The following is a 26752-nucleotide window of genomic DNA, read 5'->3' as shown; positions in this document are numbered from 1 at the left end:
TATAAATGGGATGGTTGAGTAAAGGAAGAGAGAGATATAGATGATGGCAAGTGCCAGGGCATACCCTTGAGGTTCAAATGCCATAATATAAGTGGCATGATATTGTGAAGGAAGTGTGATTGAAGAGTGCAAATAAGTGGCAAAAAACCTGAGTATATATAGAGTCAAGTGGGCTACCAGATAGCAATGATACAGAGGAACAGGGCCATGAGGACAGGATTGGGGAGTGAGAGCTAGGCTTAGTGTATGAAGGAGGAAATATGAGAAAGAGATGTGAAGATGTAGATTGGTTTGTTGGGGTAGGGTAAGTGAAAAGTTTTCTTGTTACTTGCGGGTGAAACACACAGGTTTGGGGCTAGCAGATAGCAGTAATACAATGAGACAGGGTATGTAGGTAGAACACACATGTCAGGGGCAAGTGGAGAGCAATGATACAGTGGCACAGGGCTAAGAGGATAGGATTGGGGAGAGGAGGTAAGCATAGTGTATGAAGAAGAAATGTGAGGAAGAGAAGAGATATAGAGATGTAGATTGGTTTGTTATGTGAGAAGTTTTCTTAAGTGTGGGTGGGACACACAGCGCTTCTAGAACGCTGACATGTGCGGGTCTTCTCAAGAACTTCATATCACCAGACATCTTGCTCCATTGTCATTTCCTCCATGAGGCCCAACTTCCTGAGATTGGTCCTTACCACTTCATCCCACATCTTCCTGGGTCTCCCTCTTCCATGGGTACCATCCATTTTCAGCAATCAACACTTCTTTATGCAGCTGTCCTCATTCATTTGTATCACATGTCAAAACCAATGTAGTCTTCTCTCTTGCATGTTATATTTGATTCCTCTTATACTCAACTTTTTTCTCAATACATTTGCACTTTGCCATACATGTGCACTGATGTTGCACATCTGACAGAGCATACTACCTTCATTTCTCTCTAGTCTACACATGTCTTCTGCATTCAGAGCCCATGTCTCACTGCCATGGAGTATAGCTGTTTGCACACAAGCATCATATGGTCTACCTTTCACTCTGAGAGAGTCCTTTTGTTGCCAACAGAAGTAATTGCTCTCTGGACTTCCTCTACCCAATTCTTATTCTAGAAACAATACTTTTCAGAGTATCCTCCACCATTATTAATTTGGTCACCTAGGTAACAGAAACTATCTACAACCTCAAGAGAGCTTCTGGACATTTGAGATAATCTAATTCCCATGTGTTCTTAGTGCTTATTGTTCCTGCACATCTTCCACATACAAAGATGACTTTATCTGTTAATCTACCTGTGATCCCACTGCACCTCTTATGCATCCATTCCTACATATAGAGCAGGGCCATTTACCTGACGGAATGAGAGTTTTATCTTCTTTATTACTAACAACTCTTGTCTTAGCTAGGTTAACTTTAAGGCCCTTTCATTCCAGGTTTTGCTTCCATACCTGGAATTTCTTCTCCAATTCTGCTAAAGATTCTGCAATAAGAGCAAGGTCATCAGCATATAGCAGTTACCACAGGTACCCAGTTTTGAATTCCTCTGTTGTGGCCTGGAAGACTATAATGAATAAGAGTGGGCTGAGAACTGAGCCCTGGCAAACCCCTACCTGTACATGAAATTCATCATGTGATGCATATAAAGGATGACAATTGGGTTAATCAAATATCAAGCAATCCAAGTGGAAAGAATCTGTGGAAGAGGAAGATATAGGCAGAAACTGAGTTGCAAGATGCTGAACCCCATGAAACTAATGACATGACTGCAAACAAGTGGTGAGAGACTGTGTTGTGAAAAATGGAATGTTTAACCCTTTAGCATTCAGATTACTACCAAGTGTAATGTTTATTTATTTACATTGTTTTGAATTAATCACTTCCTCCAATTACCCCTCCCCTCAAAATTCCTTGTCTTGCAAGTTACATGGTGACCCTGCCGTTGCTGGTGTCACGTAAAAAGCATCCAGTCCACACTGTAAAGTGGTTGGCATTTGAAAGGGCATCCAGCTATAAAAACCATGCCAAAACTGACATTACCTGTGCTGGTGCCACATAAAAAGCACTCAGTCCACTCTGAGGTGTGTTTGGTGTTAGGAAGGGCATCCAGTTGTAAAAACCATGCCAAAACAGACATAGTAGCCTAGTCTTCTACCTGGCCAGCTCCTGTCAAACAGTTCAACCTATGCCAGCATGGAAAGTGGGCATTAAACAATGATAATGATGATGATGATACCTATCTTACAAATCAATAATTCATTTATATACAAAGAAGGACTCTTTACACTGAAACTGCAATAGAATATATATTGTCATTAATGGTAGCAATGAGAACATTCTACCTTATTTCTTAATTTCTTCTTCCCAAGCAGCTACAAATAAGATGTGTTTTCAGAAGTCTCTGTTTCTCATTAGCTTTGGTAAGTCCGGAATTTCATGTTGTGTGTCTCTGCTAATAACATCAATGTAGTTAAGTGGTCTTCATCCTGTATTAGAGTGCAGAAAACTCCAAAATATAACATGATATGGCCTGTTGCTTAGCACACTGACAGGGCCAGAAAAGCCTGCCGTGCATTGAATATACCAGTAGAGATGGGTGAAATATGTCCATAAATTTCCACTTTGGCCCAATGTTCATGTCATAAGATGTTTTGAGGCCTCGTGAGAACTTGGTGTATCAAGGCAATCTTGAACTTCCTTTTTGATAGTTCAAATTTCAGTTTCATAGAGAAGAATGCTCTCTACACACACTCTGAAGAAAGTAAGCCTTGCTAACTTTGAAATACTTGATTACCAGATGTTTTGAAGCACGTTGCAAGCACTCTATGATTGTCCCTTGTGTGCAAGGAAGCCTTTCTAACTGTCAGCAACACAAGACACAAAATAATTGAGGCCACTGACCTCCACCAAACTGGCAGATGACTTTTATCTTCAATGATGGTCATACAGTCATTCTTCATTACACTGAGAAATAGACCAATTGTGAATACAGCTTTCTTGAGGGATGTCACAGTAGATGAGTTGTGAGGGTAAGATCATCAGCATAGTCAAGATCAGAGTGATGCAAGATCTGTTGACAGCTGCTTCTGCATGAAGGTTTGATGATTAGGCCTTTGTCTAGGGTAGGATCAGGACCTTGCCTAAGGATGTAGTCTACTACAATGACAAAGAGAAAAGATGCTAGAGTGTCCCTGAAGGATTCCCACTATTGTTAGAAACTCTTTAGTTGAAATTGCCAGCACAAATTTTGAATGGTTTTTATACATGATTTAAGGAGTTTCTGGTTTTAGTACAAAATAGGTTCATCACTTTCTGTGAGACTTCAGGACAAAAATTGCAGGGCTGTATATGACACCCTAACCACAACCAACAGAGACATAGGACTGGATTACTCTAAATAAAGAGATAGAAATCACTAACCTGTACTTCTAATGAGAAGATAACTAAGGTCAGGGGAAATTTAAAGAAAACAGCCCAGAAACATTAACCGAAGTCCACTAGGAATATTGAAAAGCACCTCAATTCAGCTAAAGTCCCACTTGGTGGGATATACAAGGAGGCACTAGAACTGAAGAACTTAACCATCATAAGGAAAACAAGTATGCTGCCATCTCAGCAGCTCTGAAGGAATTTACCAACTAGAGAACTTTTCAACCTATTGTTGAGGAAACCACTGACTAGCAATGTAAAGTAGCACTTTAGATAGCAACTTGGTAACACAGATGCTAATCAATCCTCTCTTCAACTACAAGGTAGCAGATAGCCTGCCAATTCAGATTAGCATATTTATGACAGAAGAGCTTCAAAAAAATGCCTAAAAAGGTTAAGTACCAAATAACACCCCAGGTTATCACTTGGAAGAGTCCACTCTTCCACAAGCATCTCTTGGACTTCTGTAATGAGACCTACGAAGGAAACAAAGCAGCAACATCCTCAGACTCTTCAATTGTTCCACCTCACAACTACAGAGGAATCACACTCTCACTTTTAGCTTTAAAATAGATCATCACCACCACAGATCCTTGGTCTTAGAAGAATTATAGAAGAACTCAGATCCTCTAAACAAAAGGCAAAAATTGTATTTGTGGATTTCCAAGGCTTTCAATAGTCTCAAGAAGCTTTGTTACTATCCTGTTGAATTATGATATCCCACACGAGACTGTCAAAGCTATCATCATCATTATGTACACAAATCCATTTCTAAAATGAAAATCAAATTATGTAGACCATTCCTTCAGACCTTCAATAATCTAATTATAATACTATAAACATACTACAATAGAAAAATTTTCTATGAAAACTATTTACACAGTAAATGTGTAACTATTGCCTTGTGTCATTTCTGCTTTCAATAGTAATTTGATTTCATAAAACTCTTGGAAATGTTTCTACTTTCAAATAGAATACACTTTAACATTACTTTCTTCCATTTTATTTCTGTCATAATTTTCTAAATGATTTGTATCTTGTTGTGAGATACACAAGCATCTTCATAATTTTAATAATTTTTTTTTTAAATAATGACCTAGTTGGATCTTGAATTCCTTTCAGGATATCTGTGTATATTTGTAATGAATGTGCATCAACATCATTTATACCAACTAAGACATCAATTGTGGTGAGCCCTGATGATAAAGATAATGAAATGTTTTGAATAAAGTTGTTAATGAATGGAGCATGAAAAAGAATATAAACATATTTATTTAAATTTCTTTTCAGACTTTTTCCCATTTTCAACACAACAATTTTCTTGTAACACACCTAACTTCTGCCTGTTAATCTAATCTTTAATTTAATTTTCTCCTTCCTCAATATATAAATATTTTGTCTCTCAATTACTTGTTCTATTTAAATACAGCTTTCATTATATTCTCTCATTTTTTCCCAAAATAAAGAATTCAGACTGTTCTTCTCTTCACAATATATTGACATAATTCACCTTAAACATTATGCTTGAAGAACTGATCTTCCCAATTTATGGAGACAAGCACTGGTTTCCTCAAAGTGTATACACCATATTGGTTAGATAATCATTAAATATGCTAATTCTTCAAAGAAAACCAATGTTTTTAAGAATAAAATTTTTATTCATGAATTACAAGAAGTTATTTATGAAACCAAAATCACCTGGTGATGAAACAAATGTAACAAATAATGAACAGATGATTTGTCTTCCACATCAGTCAATATTAATACTTAGTATTAAGTAACAAGTCAAGATAGGTGCATGGCCCTTTCAATCAAACCATACAGTCATCAAGACACAAAATTCGAGCAAGGTGCCATTTTCCCTTTTTTTATTATGGCAACTTGATAACAGCAGCTGGTATATAATAACCATCTTTCCCAGAAGAATATCTTTTTGAAAGATGAATTTCTCCAATATAGTATGAACCGAAGTCAAAGTTTCCAAATTTCTGAAATTGAAAATGAAAAAGAAAAAAAATTTTTTCAGAATAATTCAGAGGAGAAAGTAGACATTCATAGACTAGACTAGTGAGATCAATACAGCTAATATGTAGTTTTTATTTCTGTGGGTTCATGCCTATAGAGAAAATGCAAACAGGAATTTCCAGAAAGATGTAGTTTGAGGGATAAAGATTTAGGATAAAGCAAAGATGATAGCAAAGCAGAGCTGAATGAATAAAGAAGGCTTGAGAGTATTGGATGCACAATTTTGATCAGTGTGTTTCCTTGATGTCTGTGGTGACTCAGTTTTGTTGCTATTAAAGAAGACTAGGTTATCACATCCCCATTAGAGGATATGTTCAAGTCTTTTTTTTCTTCAAAGTAATACATGTCAGGAAGTTGCATATAGATGAAACCTGTGTACACAGGGTTGTCAAAGAATGCAGTATGATATCTGTATAGGACTGGGTTTTGCTAGAAATAACAGAGAACAGATTCGTCATCATCATCCTTTGATATTTAATTTCCTACGCTTTCATGGATCAGAGGGAATTTGTTGAGAGAGATTTTCTACAGCTAAATGCCCTTATTGTCACCAACTCACACTTGTTACCAAGCAAGGTGATATTTTCCCATAGTCAGGAGACTGGAAACAAACAACACTGCTTGTATGACAATGATGCTCATTTATAACTATCACATGATGTTAAGACAAGGGTACACACAAACATGCACATATGTGCATGTTTGTGTGAGGTAAGTGGCTGTGTGGTAAGTAGCTTGCTAACCAATCACATGGTTCCAGGTTCAGTCCCACTGCGTAGCATCTTGGGCAAGTGTCTTCTGCTATAGCCCCAGGCCGACCAATGCCTTGTGAGTGGATTTGGTAGACGGAAACTGAAAGAAGCCTGTCGTATATATGTATATATATATATGTGTATGTGTGTGTGTTTGTGTGTCTGTGTTTGTCCCCCTAGCATTACTTGACAACCAATGCTGGTGTATTTACGTCACTTAGCGGTTCGGCAAAAGAAACCGATAGAATAAGTACTGGGCTTACAAAGAATAAGTCTCGGGGTCGATTTGCTCGACTAAAGGCGGTGCTCCAGCATGGGCAGTCAAATGACTGAAACAAGTAAAAGAGTATATATATATATATATATATATATTTGGATGGACTCAAAGGATATAGGAATATTGCATATATACCATTATGCCTATAAAACGGATTTACGAATTCAATACCCATACATATCTTACCTCTATTTTCTTTGCTCCACCTCACTCTCTATTTTGTATCACATCGAAACTAACTATGACTTAATTTTTCCTCTCACACTGTCTCCGATGAAGGGATATAATTAATAAATATCCTAGAAACAGCTGTAAGACCTTCTATCTATAAGTGGTCTAATATCTATACAGCCTTGGTTTTTTTATCTCATTATGCAAAAAATTCATATATATGTACATATATATATATATATATACATATATATAATTTCCCCCACTTAAAAGTGGATGTTGTGTTAGAAAACAGAATACTGCCATAGTTACATAAGAGAACCTTTCATGTAACTAGGGTCTTGTGACGTATATAAGCACTTGTGTTTATATCACTAGTGGGTGATAATCTTCTGGCATTGCTGCCTGGACTACCAGATCATGTGATTTCAGCGTTCCTTGGCCTTGTCAATGGTAGATGCCTGAAAGCTGGAGATGGCAGAGATTACTCTGCTAGTGATATACATGCATCACAAGCCCATAAGAGAGGTTCTCTCATTGTAACTATCACAGTATTCTGTGTTCTAACACAACATCCACTTTTAAGTAGGGATAAATATTACCTTTGGTATTAGTACTGCTTCTGTTGCTATTAATTATTTTATAATAAACTCATTGGCTATATGCAACTACAGTGCCTGATTAGGTACTGAGATTCTATGTATATCACTAGCAGAGAAATCACTGCCATTTCCAGCTTTTGGGCATCTACCATTGAGAAGGCCAAGGAAGACCAAAACCACATGATCTCGTAGTCCCGGTGGTGATGGCAGCGGTGCTTATATGCACCTCCAGTTCATATGAGAGATTCCCTCATGGTAAATATCACAGTATTCTGTGTCCTAACACATCAACTTTTAAGTGGGGATAAATATTACATTTTGGCATTAATACTATTTCTGTAACCATTAATTATTATATATATATATATATATATATATATATATATATACACTCTAGTAGAAATACCTGGTGTTGCCCAGGTTAAAGAAAATAATGAAATTTAAAAACGCCATCTAAATTACGCAGGTCTCAACCGCTAGTAGCTGAGATACCAACTTTCTACATTAATAACTCTCCAACCAACACCAGCATGGAACACAGACGTTAAGTGATATGTGAAAAGAAAGTTTTCAACTCATATATGAAGTAAATACTCGTTATTCAAAAACACCTTTAGTCTAACTTATTTCGTAACCAAAAAAACAGGTACAGATTATAAACAATAAAAGGCCGCGTGTAGAGTACACACACAAACAGACAGCGAATATATCATGTTATTGTTTCACTTTTATATACACAGATATACAATCACGCATGTCTGTTGAAAAGTGAAAGTGAAATAGTATTACTTTAACACTCAATAGTTTTACACTTCTGTATATGATATGGACGTACTATTCACATAAGTGCTTCTTCATATACAATGTTTTCTGTTTTGCCATGTTTATCACTGAGAATGTAGATAGATGTTCTTTTCATCTCCAACTCTAGAACATCCAACATACAGCTGACCATGTGAGAAGCAAGGAGGTTAAGTCCTACCACCTTTAGAGACTGACCTTGTGCTTTGTTGATAGACATTGCAAAACTAAGTTCGACAGAAAACTGCAGTCTCTTGAAATGTAAGGGGAGATCATTTGAGATGAGAGTTACCCTTGGAATGAAGACATTCTCACCCATGTTGCCTGTAATTATTGCTGCTTCCAACACATGGGGCATGGCTGTTTTAACAACTAACCTTGTTCCATTGCAGAGTCTGGGGTGCATCAAGGTTTCTTAATAGCATTATGGGAGCACCTGTTTTCATGATTAGAATATATGGTGAAAATCCTGGTGGCTGAAGTGTATTGAGGAACTCCACTGGGTAATGCGTTACCTGTTCTTGATCAGGGACAGTCAATTCATCTATATGAACATTCAGGTCCTAGAAGCTGAGACAACAAATTTAAATTCAGCTTGTCTACAGCATCATTACTTGGTGCCAGAATTGTTCTTTCACATAGCCACTTGTGACTTTTATAGTTTGTGGCAATGTTTGGAAACACCTTGCACTTCAGTTCTTCAAGAGAGGCAGTCATATTGCCAGATGGGAGGTGGTGCAGACTATCTTCTGTATCTTGTGGAAGTTTTCCATTTCTAATGTCAAGTAACTTGTTGGAGAACTGTGTGGATAATGGGTCATCATGAATGTGAACCCTCATGTTGGTTGTCAGAGTAGGCTGCTTGACATGTTGCCAGATATATGAGGGCTTGATGCAAGCTCTCAGCTCATCTGCCCTTGTTTCTCTGGGAATGACAGGCAGTGTTTGCCTGAAGTCACCAGCCATGAGGAGGGTGACACCACCCATGATCTTCTTATTGTTTCTGAAGTCTTGTAGTGTTGTATCAAGCGCTTCAAAGGCTGCCTTATTGGACTGTGTCTGGGGTGAAGTAAACCCTTTCGCAATTCTCCAAGTGTACTGCAAGATGTTGCACATGGGATATCTCTCATGAATGGGGAACTTGAAGATTCTCCAACATGCTTCACCATTTGGAAGGTCTTGATTTCATCATTGTTCTCTGAATCCTGAACTGCAAAGACTGCCATGTCAAATCCCTTGTTCTCATATTTGCACACATACTTAATGGATTTCACTGAGTTACAGAACTCAACATTGATGTGTATGTTGAATATCTTGGAGAGGAGGGGACAGTATGGCACTATCCACCTATTGTCAACTAGAATTTCAGTATGAGATGACTTCTTGATGGTGGTTTCAAATCCACCATCACTTGGCCTTCTTCTTCTGTAGAGTGGATAGCCATCATGTACAGTCTGTGTCACTTGAAGGAACTTCTTTGGAAAACCTTTTGTACACTTTCTATCCTGCATGCATGGAGCATGTAAGTTGATGTTCCCACATGGACCATGAACCATTTTGGTCTTGGCCACATTAAAAAGTTTTGGATCTTTCTGAGGATCTGGAATCTCTGCACTGATGAACTTGTCTATCATTCTGGCATGGATTTTGTTTGTAAGCTAGAGCAGGATGTGTACATGAGGAAGTCCACGTTTCTGCCACTCTATTGTATACATGTGGCATCTAGTGGAACCAAACACTTTATCTTTGGTCAGTAACTGCATGAGCTTGATAACCTTCTGTCTGAAGACCCTTGCAATTATGTCATGTCTATCGTTAGGCTGTTGGTTTGAGAAGAGTTCATTTTGAATCTCTTTCCATTTAGAATTGCATGTGAAGGTTATGAACAGGTTTTGGACACTAAAACTCTGCTTGCGAAGACCTGTTGAGGCAAGTGAAATCAAAATCAAATTCGATGACTGGCATCCATGCTAGCGGGGTGCAAAGAGCACCATACAAGCGTGATCATTGACAGAGCAGCTACCTGGCTTCCGTGCCAGTGGCACATAAAAGGCACCATTCGAGTGTGATCGTTACCAGCATCGCCTTACTGGCACTAGTGCCCCGTGCTAGTAGGGTGCTAAGAGCACCATCCAAGCTTGATTGTTGCCAGAGCGGCTAGCTCGCTTCCATGCCGGTGGCACGTAAAGGGTACCTTTCAAGCGTGATCATTATCTGACTGGCCCCCATGCCGGTGGCACATAAAAGCACCCACTACACTCTCGGAGTGGTTGGCATTAGGAAGGGCATCCAGCTGTAGAAACTCTGCCAGATCAAGATTGGAGCCTGGTACAGCCATCTGGTTCGCAAGCCCTCAGTCAAATTGTCCAAACCATGCTAGCATGGAAAGCAAATTGTCCAACCCCTTCTAGCATGGAAAAATGATGATGATGATGATTAATATACAGATTTGTGATAGCAGCTACTAGTGATTATTTCTGCTGATTGCTCTGTTATGCCTGAAATAGTGAGATTTGATGTAAAATTCACATAAGTACACTGTACAAAACTTTATATAGGTGTGTATTTCAGTCATAAAATGGACAGAAGCAAATTTCCAATCATCAAAGACCCCAAATCCAAAGACACAGGTGACTGTTAAAGCAAGCTACCTTCTTAGATATAAAAACTTTTAAAAATACCCCATCACATGAATACAGACTCATTTTGCAGATGATACTTTCCTCAATTGCAATTCTTTTACTTGACATTCCTTCCTGAAACATTTAATCAAGCAAGACATTCAATGAGCAATAGAGGAGTAAGTGTGTATGTGTATCAAGTCTGGTTTCTAGTTTTTGTTTTAGTCTTAGGGGGTCATTCAAAATTCATTAAGAAATCTCCTCATAGACTCCAGAGAAATGAAAGACAAAAGTGACTAAGGCAAGATTTAGACTAAGACCACAAATGGGTAGGATTAAATATTTTAAAACACAATGTAACAAAAAAGAAATCACAGCTGTGAAGTATTTAATACAAGGGAGTGTACTCTATTTTGTAACCTATGTTATTACTTACCTTTAATATTTGTTTAGCATCAAAAGATTTTCTTGGGGCTCCACGATTTGATTGAACACGAGCAACACCTGAAGGATCACTGCGAAATAGTGTATTCATTATGGTTGCATGTAATTTCACACGGTCGTAGTCTTTCTGCATTAATCCTGCCACTGTGAATTTCTCAACTAACTGATTACACAATACTTCAAGCCTAAAAGGTATTCAAATAATAAATTTGACAGCATTTGCGTAACAATTAAATGATAAATCATCAGTTATCAAATGTCAAAACCTTACTACTCCTGTAGTAATTTTCCAACATGTTTCACTGATAACAGGTTCCGCATGTAAATACTGGGTTGAAAAATCCTTTTGGATAGAAAAAAATCAAAGGCTGTCATATCTACAGGAGATGTAGGTTCATGTCACATGAACCCCCATCTCCTGTAGACATGATAGACATAGGCAGCCTTTTATTTTTTTTCTCTCCACAGGGGTTTTTCTATTCAATGTTTACATGCTTTTGTTTATAGTTTTATGTGTATGTGCTTTGAGATATATTAAAAGATTTCACATTCTCTCAAAAGTTTATAAAATTCTTATGGCATCAACAATATATATATATATATATATATATACATATATCATAGTCATGGCCAATGCTGGCATCACATAACTGGCACCCATGCTAGTGGCACATAAAAAGCACCTTCCAAGTGTTGGGTCTCACAGAGGCAAAGTGGCTGATGCCAGTGGCATGTGAAAAGCACATTTCAACTGTTGGGCCTCATGGCGGCAATGACAAATGACAAATGACCAAGACCTTTGGATTTATGCTGTGCTTGAGAAGAAACCCATCAAACTAAGTAAAATTGCAGTCGTGACAGATACTGGTGTCACACAAATGGCACCCATGCTGGTGGCATATAAAAGCACCCATTACACTCTTAGGTAGTTGGCATTAGGAAGGGCATCCACCCATAGAAACCATGCCAAATCAGATTGGAGTTTGGTGCAGCCTTCCAGCTTGCCAACCCTGGTCAAACCATCCAACCCATGCCAGCATGGACAAAGAATGTTAAATGATGATGATAATGATATATATATATATATATATATATATATATACACACACACACACACACACACATCTACAAGACTGCCAGCAGTTTTAAGGAAAAGATTAATTATATACCAGACCCTAACCCCTCAAGAGAAAATGTCACTGGAAAGTGTTGTGGTTCACACCTCCCTTCTCTTTAAGTGTTAAAACTCATGTGGGTAAGATTTTCTTAAGCTTAGTAGACAAACACACCCCTCATACAAATAGATAAAATATTTAACAGGCACACCCTGAGGGTTTCTTTTAATCATGCACGCAACGTAAAAAAGAGATTTTAGTAAGTAGGTCCACACCTGAGACAGAAGCAGGATGCTCATATAGGGCTATCACAGCATGTCCACTTAACGGCCACTGTAATACAGAAACCATTGTATATGAGGCAGAGAAAACAGCAACTGAACCAAATGGGTAACCAAACATGCGAAAGTATGTGGGAGCAATTGATGGGCTCTTCAGAACCTGATACAACAACCACAAGTCCTCCTTCAACATCCTGGAGAGACAAAATGCCACAATGCTGGCCAAGCATGTATGGTTGTTGAAAGAAAGCACCAGAGAGTACAACATAAAGTGGAGGATATTGAAGAAATGCAAAGCTTACTTCTATAGCAGCAGGTAATGCAGATTATGCCTACCTGAGAAAAGAGCCATGAGAAAAGAGCCATAATAAAGAAAACCTAACATCCAGGCATCTATCTGAACAGCAAAAGTAAAATTTTCAATCCTTGCCCACATGAACAAAAATACATTCTATCATACCTACAAGCACTATCATGACTATAATCTCCAGTTCCCCAAATTCGACTCTCCTACAATCCAATACCTGAGAATCCAGCAAAATGTTTGACCAGAACATACACAAATGCACTCAAGATTTAGACTACACAACATAACACAACATAACACAACAGACATTCACCCAATAAATCCTTTTTCCACCTCCCAGTATACACTCCTATACATATGGTACTCCTACACATACTCCATACCTACACAAATACTCCAAAGAATTCAACTAAAAGATAAACAAAGCATACACAGGGTTACATAATTGGACTGCTATTTAACACCCTGTTGAATCCCTGGTGCAAAATCAATTGGTAAGATCGGCTGTAATGGATATATAATATTGTACACTTCAATTAACGCCTCCTCCTCCTCTATAATAAGACACCTGTTTCTGCCTTTCTGTGTCTCTGTCACTCTCTAACCTCTCATCTGACATAAGATCCCCTCCTCCAATGCCTCCTCCCCTCTCAAAATTCCTTGTCTTACAAGTTCCTTGATAACCCTGCCAGTGCTGGTGTCATGTAACAAAGCATCCCATCTACACTGTAAATTGGTTGGAATTTGGTAGGGCATCCAACAGTAAAAATCATACCAAAACTGACCTTGCCTGTCCTGGGGCCATGTAAAAAGCACTCAGTCCGGGCATCCAGCCATAAAAACCCTGCCAAAACAAGCACAGTAATCTGGGTGCCTCCTGTCAATCATCCTACCCATGCATGCATGGAAGATGAACATTAAACGATGACGATGATGATATGATAGATAGATAGATAGATACATACATACACACACAAACAACATTTATACATGTTTTTCCTACATAGACATGTACGTGTATATATCCATTTCACACAACATATCTAGACATGAGCACAAATGCATCATATATAAAAAGAAGTACAGCCATCCATTAGAAGGTTGTGAGGGATGGGCAGTATTAACATGGGAAATGACAATAACTTACTTATCTGATAACCATCATAATAATAGATGCTTCACAATTGTTCAATGCTAAATGAAGATTCCTAGAATATTTAGATATTTATCAAGTAAAATGGCAACCACCTTAAACAGTAAACAATAACTTATTTCACACTATATACAGGAATAAACAACTTCACAACACAAACTACCATCATTCGCGAATGCTGAGGGTTAGAATAAAATTATTGAAATTACATATCAAGAAAAAGAATGTAAGAACTTAACTTAGGAGTCTTTTATGCACATCTTGTCAAGATATATAAAACGGAATGCTTCTAGAAAGTCTCACCTTTCAGAATTTTCTGGTTGGATTACTTTAATATAAAGAACATCTACAGCTCCAGGATCATCATTCATATATTCCAAGCCAACAAGCTGACAGTGAAGGGGTTCATCTTTTAAAAGTGGCCTACAAATAATATTTGTTATAAATGGAAGATAAATTACAATTATGTATTTAAAATACTTCTTTATTTACTAAATCAGATATTTAACAGCACCAGAGACATGCTTTGTGGCAAAAGAGACAACTCATGTTGCAGCATTAACAGAGACATGTTTTGTCACATAGCAGCATAGACATGTCTTGTCATGTAGTAGCATTAACACAGATATGTCTTGTCATGCAGCAACATTAACTGACACATGTTTTGTCAAATAGCAACATTACCAGAGACATGCTTTTTCATGTAGCAGTAACAGACATATTTGGTGGAGTGGCAACAGCATAGACATGTCTTGCTGTACAGCACAGTACAGAGACATCAATACAGACTATGCTATATTTTAATATTATCCTGAAAGTTAAGGTGGCAAGCTTGCAGAATTGTTAGCACAGGCAAAATGCTTAGTGACATTTCATCCACCTCCACATTCTGAGTGCAAATTCTACCAAGGCTGACTTTGCCTTCCATCCTTTCAGGGTCAATAAAATAATTACCAGTTGAACACTGGGATAGATGTAATTGACTTGCCTCTCCTCCCAAGATTGCTGGCCTTGTGCCAAAATTTGAATCAATATTATCCTGGAAGTAAACCTATGAAATTAAGCACTTGCACTAGTTGAAATATATTTACACATTGGGTTATCTATACAAATGACCTATTCAAACTCAAATTTATCTGAGAAGATTATGACTGAAAAGTTTCTGTATATCTTCCATTATCTAAAGATTTAAACACAACTAAGTCTTATAGGAAGCTGTAAATAAGTCAGACATAGTGATGAAGTAATTGTCAGTATAGACATAAAACCATAAAATTCCATGTTCAAATGAAAGCATCATAATCCAAAGAAAAACTTCCTATTTCAATTGGCTACTGTCACAATCTGGTTTGGTTAGATACATTCCTAATTTAATTTGCTGCTAAAACAAATTAAGTTATTTCAAAGAAACCAGTAAAGCATTACCGAATTAAATTTTCATTGCATTTGTTCAGTAATTCTGTAGCTTTTTCAACCTCTGATTCACTTAGTAATACCAACGTTCCAATAGTTAAATGCAGCTTCTGATAATTTTGAAAGATCGATGCATCCAAACCCAAATCCTATAATGGAATTTAAAGTTGTTTTTTTTTTAACAATTCACAATCCTCAAATACATAACCAACACAAGAAAATTTATCAAAATTATTTTTATGAGTAATTTGACAACATTATGTTAGATTTTATATTTGCAAGAATGTTTAGAATTTCAATGTTTGCTTAATTTAAAAAGTCATAAAACAATAAACAAGTGGTATATTTATCACAGAGTAAAAAAAGAAATTCTATTATCAAGGACTGATTCAACCAATAAAGGAAATACAGAAAAGAAAAGAATTGTGGAAACTTAAATAAACATTTATTTATTATAAATACTAATGCATCTGAAAAGATGGAGACTTTCCCTTTCAATAATATCAGTTGTTTCCCATCTAAGGCAAAAATAATGATCTGGGAACCAACTCACAGGAAGACAAATTATAAACAATCTTCCAAAATCATGTCGTAATTGTTGATGTACATAGAACCTGATCATACAACTGGATATGTGGCATGTCCATTATCATTCCTAACATAAATACATGTTATAGGTGATAGTGATGATGACAGGCCCTCACAAAATAAAAAGTTTTCGTTTTTACAGCCAGAATATTCATAAAACATTTGCAAGTGAGATACTTCAGTCATTTCAGCAGACAAAAAAAGTCATTCTTAATAGCAATAATTCATCACTGAGAACTGAGGATTTTTATTTTTTTAGAATGTAAAAAATGGGCAATTTTCAGAAACTAATAAATTAAGAAAAGATTGTGAATGAAGGATATTAACTATCTTAACCCTTTCGTTACCAAACCGCCCAAACCCGCCCGTATTTACCTATTCATATTTAAATGAGAATATCAGAGCAAATCTCTTTAGTACATTCGTGAAAACACATATTATACTTCGTAAACAGTTCAACTACAGTTTTGTACAACAATCGAAGTGTAATTTTAATTCCGTGAATTTTGGGAGATTTTTTTCCGAAATTTGTTCCTATTGTGTTTTCAAAATTTGTAATTCTGACAAAAAATGGATACGAATTTCATTATATCAAGCAGCGAGTCAGAATTCGAAGGATTTTCTACTGAAGACCTTCATAAATCTAACTCTATGACTGAAAAAAAAAAGCACGTGGTTTTGATAATGAATCTGATGTTTCATTTTCCGAAAGTGAAAACAGTGAATCCAAGAGCTCCGACAGCGATAAAGAAAATGAATTGGCACCTGAAATGAGTGAAAATTTAAAAACTGTTTCTTTCAGTGATTTTTCTGAAGAAACTGGACCAAGCCACAGACTTTCCCAGAAGAGTAAAGCCTTAGACTATTTCTTTTTACTTTTTCGAATGAGCCTATTTGAAATCATTACAGCGGATACGAACCGTTACGCTGAATGTAAACAAAGCAAAAGAAAGGATAGTTAGTGGTTTCCCATAACCTTAAATGAAATTAAGACTATTTTGCCATAAATATTATTATGGGTATCAGAAAGTTACCCAGAATAACAAATTCTATCGTAAAATTTTGTTGTATACCCAATTGAATATTAGCTAATAACCCATTTTCTATAGTGATGTTTGAATAAAATTTTAATAATTTTATATTTTGTTGAATTTACTGTATCTACCTGCAATTAGAGTCACTTTGTGACAAAAATTATAGTATAGAATTGGTTGAGAACATTTCATTAAATTATCTTCCAAAATTCACATTAATATATTGATAAATAAAAAGGTTATAGTTGTTTAATGAAACCAGACTAAATTTATGATTATGTTAGAAATTAATTGAAACACATAAGGGGTGTATTTTGGTCAGAAATATAGTAACGAAAGGGTTAATCAACTTATTAAGTCACTATTGTTCACAAACTCCAGGTTTTTAAAAAGTTTTGAGTAAATTTTAAGTAAATTTACCCCATCACATTCTCGAAGCACATCTTCTTTAAACTCCAAAACTTGATTGTGTATAGATTTGGCTGTGATTGGAATAGAGAGGAAGTGTGTGAAAGGTTGTTTCTGTCTTGCTGAAATAACCAGTAATTCCAATCGGGTATATGCAGAAACCACACCTTTCTTGTCTCGACCCAAGATTACTAAAATATAACAAACAAACAAAAAAAAATCACAATTGTGACACATTATATATTTTACCTACTTTCAAAAAGATAATTGATAAAAATCATTAAAAGTATATCTATCAACAACTTATGTAACTTTCTCTATAATGCATTGTTCTATGCAGGCAAAATTGTCTTATCGAAAAAACTTTCATTATTTGCACATTCCTTCTAGAATTCACTCTCCACCACACTTGCCCATCATTAATAACTTACCACAATTCAAACAGAAAATGAAATGTTGATTTAAGCATTTTAGCACAAACAACACAGTCATGAAATGAAACTGGTGCTTTTCTTATGTTCACTAAGATTCATTTAACAATGTACACCCAAGAAATTATCATCAACATTATCATCATCCAAACTAGTGTATGTATGTGTATGTATATATGTATTTTCTTTTACTTGATGACCTCACTAGTACTGGTGCCAGGAAAAAAAGCACCCAGTACACCCCATAAAGTGGTTGGCATCAGAAAGGGCATCCAGTCATAGAAACCATTTCCAAAGCAGACACAGTCGTTCTTGTTCATCAGTTCCAGCCTATGCCAGTGTGGAAAATAGACATTAGAAAATGATGATGATGTATGTATGTTTTGGGCTGCAAAAATGAGAACAAATACTAAATGCATGTCGTTGCATTTATGTATTTGCAAATAGCTGATGATTCCCTGCATAGCTACATAGTTTCTTCTTACATGTGGCCATTCATGTGCCAGGATGGCCTCACTTAAGTGGAAAAACTTTGAAGTAGAGACAGTGAGGATTATCAGTTGATTCCAAATTTATCCTTCTTACTTTTATTACGTTGTTTCTTTGTTATCAAGTATGACATAATTATGTCATATGGTGACATCAAGTACAACATTGTTATGTCATACAGCAATATCAACAACAGACACTGATAACATGATATATATATATATATATATATATATATATATCAGAAATATGATGACAATTAAATTTATCATTAATGGGTTGTTGTGAGATTGCAGATAATCATATTTAAAGAACAGTGGACTTGAAAACTATTTTTCTGGGCAGCAGTATATCCTCATCAACATCATGAACATTTAACGTCCATTTTCCATGCTGGCATGGGTTAGAAAGCATGACAGGAACTGGCAAGGACAGAGGCCACACTAGACGCCATAGTCTGTTTTGGCTTGGTTTCTTCAACTTGATGCCCTTCCTAATGCCAGCCACTGCACAGAGTGTACCAGGTACATTTTATATGTCACCATCACGTGTGCTTCTATGTGGCACCAGCACCCACACTAATGCTTTTTACATGGCACCTTAGTTTTAGGATATCAATTCTGTTGTGATGGACAGGTCTTCTTGGGTCTCCCTCTTCCACAACTTCCCTCTACTTTCAACAAAAAAAAAAGAATTCTGAAGCCTTGAAAGTTAGAATTATCCCTGGGTATAATTTGAGTTCTAATTCTAAATATCCCATAAGTTTTATCCTACAGGTTCAAGTCCTAGAGATACAGAATATTTCTTAATACTTTCTCCTATCCCCACATGCATTGCAATTAGAGATCCCCAAGTACATTTTATTCCAATTTCAATGAATTCTCATTTGATGTCATTTTTTTATAATTATTTTACAATAATTCCCAAGTGTCATGTTGTCAAAGTATGTATCAAAAATGGGAAAGTAATTAACTCATTATTAATCTATCAACTGAACAGAAATTATGGCTTCATCTTAAAGAAGAAGCATGTACCATCTAGATGTCTTTAACTATATTCGTGACAATGAATGAATGTAGGAAATCTATTTCTCATTTTTTTAACAGAGCATAATCTGTTTAATTTTGAGTATTGCTTGGAGACTGAGATAAGTCATGGGTTTCTCAAACTGTTTGCATAATTAACAGAGAGTATTTGAGGCAATGAATGGCAATGGACTAATGAGAAGAGGAGATAACTGAAATCTGGTTTGCTAATGGTTTGGATGGAAACAAAAAATCAGTAAGATTGGTTCTGATTTTTGTATTGTCAACATCAAGAGGATCAATCAAAATAATCAAAGCAAATAGACATATCCTAATCAAGAATCAACCAGAAGAACTATCCTGCATCCAAATGAGATATTTGTTTCAGCTTCCAGAACTCCTAAATGGCAATGATGAATTACTTATGTTTAATGATAAAGATTTTTTATTTATGGAATATGATTGATTTTCGAAGAACTTCATCAAAATTCTGGAACCAAAGTTATTTCAACATATTTTTGCAAGTTGATCTCCAAGTTAGTCAGTTTTTTAGGATAAAGGTAAGAACATGTGCTCAAAGAAAAGAAACAATTATTTTAACCCATTTCTAATAAATATAATATTGCATATAACTTTTTTTTATGTTTTGGAATTTTCAGAAAATTTTTGTGAATTTGTATTCTACACATGAGAATCCAAATGATTGTGAAAAAATTGTGTGTGATTTAACTGTTATTTTTAGTACATCTAACGACCACCTGACACCTTCTTTGTATCTTCGTTACAGGCATGTATTAATATTTTTCAATGTTTTTCTCCACATAAACACATTTAGTGGAATGATGATGCACACAAGGTTGGGATCTGAGCCTAAAATTCAGACTATCCATATTTTAAACTCTGATTAAAAAAGAATACAACAAAGAGTCGAAATGAAGGTAGCAGATATTGTGGCTTTTATTTTGGGGAATTTTCTGAAGATTTTTGTGAATTTGTGTTCTATGCATTAGAATTCATACACTTAATGAAAAAAAAAATTGTTTTAAAACCCCATAAATCCTAAAATTTCCTACTTCTTACCAATTTTTTTTAAAAGTCAGAGTTTAAAATACAGACACTCGGGACTTCTGCTTAATGGACTGCTCTTGAACAATATCAATACATCATAGTGACAAAGAAACGAGGAAGGTATCAGATGGTTGTGTGATGTACTAAAAACAACAGCTAAATTGCCCAAATCACACACGAAAATTTTATTTGCATAATCTTTTGAATTCCCATGTGTAGAAGACAAATTCGCAAATATTTTCTGAAAATTCAAAAAAATGGAAAAGTTACAAGGAGTTATATGAGGTGCTTAAATCAAAATTCTTCCCCTCTAACTAAGAAGAAATGCTGACAGTATTTCATTGAATATCTGTCTATTGGCTGTAATCTGTCACCATAGAATGAAGAGAAACCAATGTGTCTCATATGTATGGATGTACAGTCAAATGATAGCATGAAGCCAGCTCAGCTTAAAATCCATTCAGAGACCAAGCTCAAAGACAAGTAAAACAATCCAGTAGAATATTTTAGAAAACTGCAATGAATTCCAAACAAGAAAAATGGTGAATAAGTTATTTAGTAATCAATTGAGTAAAAATAATAATGGTTGACTGGCATCCCCCACCCCCCATCCCCATTGTTTAAATCCAGCCCTGTTGTGAGGCAATGAATCAAAGCAAACCAAGAAGTTATTGACTAAAAGTAAATACAGAATGATAGCAGTGCACTTTATTTGACTGTCACTGAGAAGTGACACACAAATGATACTAAGAATGACTGTTAAATTAGGAGAAAGTATGAGGAAAACCTTATATGGATCCAACAGTGGACCAAACTACTGAGATCAACTGCAATATAGTAGAAATAACCATTAAGGATATGAAAGCAGGAAAAGCTGCTGAATTATAAGAGATAATCAAGCAGATACTGAAAATATCTTCAATACCACTAATATCTCTATGCACTGCAAACTCAATGAAGTAGTTGAGGGAAGTGTCACTTCTAATGACTGACACAGAAGTATCAGCATTAATACCTTACCACAGAAGCAAGAGATTTAGAAAAAAGTAACTATAGAGACATTAAACTGATGGACAATTATAGCAAATCATAGTGAGAATGAACCTAAATGAGTTTGGCTTTGATCCAAGACATGGAAGCACTGACAGCCTCTTCTTAATAAGCAACTACAAGAGAAATTCTTAACCAAGAATAAATCATTATACTAACGTTTGTTGCCTTGAAGAAGACCTTTGAAAGGGTACCATGCTCCATAGTCTGTTGGTCACTAAGAAAATTCAAGGCAGAGGAACGATTTGTAAGAGCTATGCAAGCCATGTATATAAGTGCCGTTAGCAAGATAAGAGTTAGCTATGATATTAATGAGGAATTTAACCTACAAATAGGGGTCCATCAAGGCTCAGTTTTCATTCCTCTCCCTCCTGATTATAACAAGAAGTTGAAGACAGTCTTCCCAAAAGTATACTAACAATCTATTTCGCAAGAACAAATAAATTTTAAAATGAAAGGGAAAGTTCTTATGGAAGTAGACTAGAATCGAAAGGCCTAAAAGTCAATTTAGTGAAGATGACCATTTTAGTTAGCAAAATAGAAAACAGAACACTATTACCACAAAAATAGTCAAACAGAAATTGAATTTTTGTGTTACACAGACTTTACCCAGCATTCAATTCAGTTTTGGATATAGTCAAGATACATCATAAGATATTCAGCAAAAAGAAACAGGTACTTAGATTGTTCCAATTAAAATGGAACAAAAATATATTGTTCGATTTAAGGCTTTATTAATTTAACAAGAGGAAAACTTAGAAACAAATTTTGTTTCCTCACCAATATCTCCATCCTGACCTCTTGTAGGAATACGTATTTGGGTTCGTGTCTCATTCTCTATCCTTTTTTTTGTTTCTCCTTTCTTGCCAATAATGTATTTGAAATATTCACTTGCTATGGACATTTTCCCTTCAAATCCTTTTTCTGTTGCAACAACCTCAACATTGTCACAGCTTTCATCTTTTGCATATTCTGCATAATCCTCTGAAATTTAAAAAAAAACTCATTTAAAATTTTTCACTCACAATGCTATTGTGGTTCTGTACAGATGGCATCTTTATGCAATTAATTCCAGTTTGAACAAATGTTTTGTCTGTTTTTTGTACATAAACAAAGCTTTACAGTTGGTTATAATTGTAAGTTATGTAGTCTGTGTTATCTCCATTTCATAAGTCTACATTAGCATTGGTATTATTAGTTAGCAATTGGTTCCCTTTACAGAAAGTCTAGAAAATATTCTAGTAGGGAAGAAGAAAATGGTCTTACCAAATAACTCATCTTTAGCTTGTTTACTTTCAGTCTGTGAGGTTGGATACTTGCGATAAATTCTGTTGCCAATTTTCAATAAACTAGGCCTTAGAACCTCCATACTATAAGAACAATGATAACAGGAAAATAATATTAGGAAACATTTCTAATTGGAACTAGAATTTATCATTTGAAAATTCAGATACAAAATTGAATTGTCAAAAGAAAAGATCAATTTTCACTAATGAAACTAACAATAAGTCTAATTCACAATCACTTTGGGGTTAGGGTGAATTCCAAATTATTAAGCTATAAAAGATTATAACAAATGGATTTTAGACAAATGTACAAGCAGTGTGTTTATTTGTTGGGAAAGAATAATGTACTTGTGTAATGGATAACAGAAGTAGACTCCAGAAGTTATTGAGGTGGTATTAGTCATAGAAAGATCAGGGATTTGGTTGATGTTTAGGAAAATGATCTGCCTACTGCAAAAAGTTTCTCTCTTCATATAAAAAGCAGAAGTACAATACTGTATGATAGTGAAATTTCTAAAGTCAAATATCAGGACCTGCAACAATTATACAGGATCAAAATGTAATCCTTTTGATACACAGTGAGTACTTAAGAAATAGATTAAAGATACATTTAAGAAAGCAGTACAGAAATAGCATTCATCATCATCATCGTTTAACGTCCGCTTTCCATGGGATGGACTGAGGACTGGCGAATCAGATGGCTGCACCAGGCTCCAATCTTGATCTGGCAGAGTTTCTACAGCTGGATACCCTTCCTAACACCAACCCCTCCGAGAGTGTAGTGGATGCTTTTACGTGCCACCGGCACAAGGGCTAGTCAGGCAGTACTGGCAACGGCCACGCTCAAATGGTGTTTTTTACATGCCACCTGCACAGGAGCCAGTCTTCATGTGTTTCTTCACATGCCACCGACACAAGTGCAAGTAAGGCGATGCTGATAACAACCACATTCGAATGGTGCTTTTTACGTGCCACTGGCATGGAAGCCAGTTAGCCGCTCTGGAAACGATCACTCTCGGATGGTGCTCTTAGCACTCCACAAGCACAGATGCCAGTCATCATAGAAAAAGCTAGTTTGAACATTAAATAATGTTCAAACATTACTTAAACATTAAATAATGTAGTGAGGAAAATTTATTGATATACTGAGCAGCTAAATACCATAATTATTTTGTCTAAAACCTTGCAAACTACTTCTCTAAATATTGAAATTACAACCTAATCAAGAATATTTTGAAAACTGATTCAAAATTATTGTATTCTAGTTTCCATCATTAATTTAAAACATTAATATCCTTCTGAAAGATATCCTAAAACACTTAGACAGAGGTTTAAAATGAAAAAGGTTTTGAGGGTTGATATTTTGTCTTTTCTAGGTCCACAGAAACACCAAAATTTATTTAAATGGCAATATTGGCCAATTTTTCTTTCTTTTTGTCAATTTTACATTCTTGCCACTACTTAAATTGCTATATTTTCACCACCGTCATACATATTTATAGACAGAATATAATGTGAACAAACACAAATCAAGCAAATGGCAGGATACATCTCAGTAGGTTGTCAAGCACTATCAAATTGGTCTTCTACACTATCCATATACTTACATAAATGTTTCGAAATGACAACATGAACAGACCTCTATACATGTAAATAAATCTACTTAATTACTTTTCTAATTTTCCCACTACTCCTTTCTAAAGGAGATATAGTCAAGTGAACTAAACAGACTTCTAACAACACAAAAGAGTATATTTCATATTGTCAGAAAGAAAAGATGTCAAATGTTTTGGATAATTGCTCTTCTTCAAAGAAAGGAAAACATCAGTAGGCTGCACCATACATTCTGTTGAAAACCTCTTTGATCAAGTTTCAATTTCTGATATCAAACATTTAATTAGCATGTCGAATCTGCTGAGTAGCAAGAAAATGGCTGAAATGTGTTTAAATCCTCAGTACCCGAAATCCAGTTTTGAGCCATTGTTGCAGCTACTTTTGCTTATGCTAACAGCTTTGAGAAATGGCTATTCTATCCTATTTCGTGCTCCCATCGAAGTCAACAGGACTGATCACCCACTGATGATTTGGATCAGCAATTCTCTGCACTATTTTGATTATAACAGTATACCATACATTTAGATTTCCCTGATTGTTAGATAAACAAAATGGAAAAACAAAATTTCAAATAAGCTATCATAAACTTATTGTAACTAGAAATAATGGTAAACAGTAAGATAAGTTTTGAAATTACTCCATTTTCTCCACCTTGTGGCATTTTCTCTTCTTTTTTAATACTGGGCGCGTTTATATGGTTATTTTGTTAAAAGGTGAATTAAGAAATGTATGTAAACCAAACAAGTTTACATAAGAAATCGATTTAAAATTACAGTAAATTAAAAGTGCATTAGTCTTCCCCACCCCAACTACAAGTCCTTGGCTACTTCTTTTAACGTTAATTTACCAACAAACTATATACTATCATAGGCGAACTTTTGTTTTCCAGTCAAAATATACTTTTTAAAATATCCTCAGAATCTGAAATTTTCTATTACATTTCATTAACCTTATAATAGAAATCAATTACAAATTCCTAATCCGAGAGAACACACCAAAATTGAATTTAGAATGGTTTGCAAAGATTTATTGCTTTAACGATAATTAAATTCATTATTGGGGAGGGGGTAAATTTCTAACGACTGTAATTAACAAACATACGAAGAAAACAATAGCATGTCTAACTTATTATTAGCCCCATTGGTTCAGTTTTATATTTAAACAAACATCTATTCCAAGTAACATGGAATAAAAAGTATTCATTTAAAATTTCCGGAAAGCTAATTTAATCTATTTGAAAGATAAATATTTTTCAAGATCAGGAAAATTAACAGAAATTATTATGCAGTTAAAAAGCAAAATTGTTAATAATAATAAGAGTGGAAATATTTGGTGTAGCAATATGTTAAGTATACACATCAATGTACTTATGTCAAACAAAAATATTCTCGCTTTAAATAATCACGTTTTACTGAGCAAGCAGGTAGCCGCGGATTATATTCAGTTCCGCCAATTCAGCGCACGCGTATTGGCCATTCGTGTTACATATTTCTCAAATAAGGTGTCAGGAAAATCCTTGTTTATTACTATTATTATTCAGTTGAGTAATTTTTGAGCTTTAAGACATTTCGATTTGAAAACGTAGTTTTCATGAAATAGTCAGTGCGTCCCGTTATGTCATTTTACTTACTCGGTTTCCCGTTGTTGTCCCCCTTAACACACTCTTTGCTCTCTTCTGCCACTTCGTTGAAAGTAAAAGGAGATAATTCTCACAGCTTTAAACCTATTTCACTCAACTGAATAACATTCTATATTAAATCATTCTGGCCATACCTCCTAGCAAGGTAAGAGATCTTAGATATTACTTTCACTTCTGTATTTAATATATATTTCTTACATTACTTCGTCCTTCATGGAAGCTTGTAATCGTTTAGGTGTAATCCCAACAATGGGAATAATCGAGTAGCAGTAGGCTAATCGAGCAAAATTGTCTTTTCAATGTTTCTTTATTTCCCAGAAGCGTCCTTAAATATTATATTTATTCTAACAATGCGTCTGCCAAATTCCTTGGTTTTCATCATTCCTTATGCCATTTTCGTCCCTATTGTAAAAGGATTATTGTCTTGTCTAACGGTTGTCTTTTAACAGTTGCTCTTCAATTTTTGTGATAATTTTTCTCTATTTGTATCCAATACCTGATATAATTATAACTTTTGAAATATTCCCATGTCATTTTCGTGTTTGGTAGTTCCCCCTTTTAATGTTTCCTATAAACATTCTAAGCTCCTACGAAAAGTGGTACATACCTCTCATAGGTATTTTGTAATACTATTTCCAAAATATTTTACTTTAAAAAAACATCATCTAAACATTGAAATTGTAAATTTATAAATGTTCTCATTTCCCACAAAGCTCTTAATTATTTTCATTCATTCTGCCTC

The 26752-nt window shown here is 35.3% G+C and overlaps 1 protein-coding gene across 4 annotated transcripts; it reads right to left on the bottom strand.

Annotated features, from left to right (window-relative positions):
* Positions 1–5053: 5053 nt before the first annotated feature.
* On the bottom strand, positions 5054–26240 carry LOC115222184 (activating signal cointegrator 1 complex subunit 1). Of its 4 annotated transcripts, none has more exons than XM_029792331.2 (8): positions 26209–26240; positions 22738–22841; positions 22252–22455; positions 17421–17599; positions 15391–15527; positions 14269–14388; positions 11102–11294; positions 5054–5404 (listed from the first exon to the last, which is right to left on the bottom strand). In XM_029792331.2, the coding sequence occupies exons 1-8, from the start codon at positions 26223–26225 to the stop codon at positions 5288–5290; spliced, it is 1071 nt and encodes a 356-aa protein (XP_029648191.2). In that variant the 5' UTR covers positions 26226–26240; the 3' UTR covers positions 5054–5287. The 4 variants fall into 4 exon arrangements, with proteins under 4 accessions (XP_029648191.2, XP_029648190.1, XP_036366999.1 ...); XM_029792330.2 differs by lacking the exon at positions 26209–26240 and adding an exon at positions 25777–25916; XM_036511106.1 differs by lacking the exon at positions 26209–26240 and adding an exon at positions 25739–25880.
* Positions 26241–26752: the final 512 nt, after the last annotated feature.

This window comes from Octopus sinensis, linkage group LG19, assembly GCF_006345805.1.
Source record: "Octopus sinensis linkage group LG19, ASM634580v1, whole genome shotgun sequence".
Classification (NCBI taxonomy): Eukaryota; Metazoa; Mollusca; class Cephalopoda; order Octopoda; family Octopodidae; genus Octopus; species Octopus sinensis.
Note: the sequence above shows the minus strand (reverse complement) of the source record. Positions and strands in the feature narration are given on the sequence as shown.

Coding starts and splice junctions, on each gene's coding strand:
- LOC115222184 (XM_029792331.2), bottom strand. Junction 22,456..22,737: donor AGCTAAAGATGAGTTATTTG/GTAAGACCATTT, acceptor TTTAAATTTCAG/AGGATTATGCAGAATATGCA. Junction 14,389..15,390: donor TGCAATGAAAATTTAATTCG/GTAATGCTTTAC, acceptor TATTATTTGTAG/GCCACTTTTAAAAGATGAAC.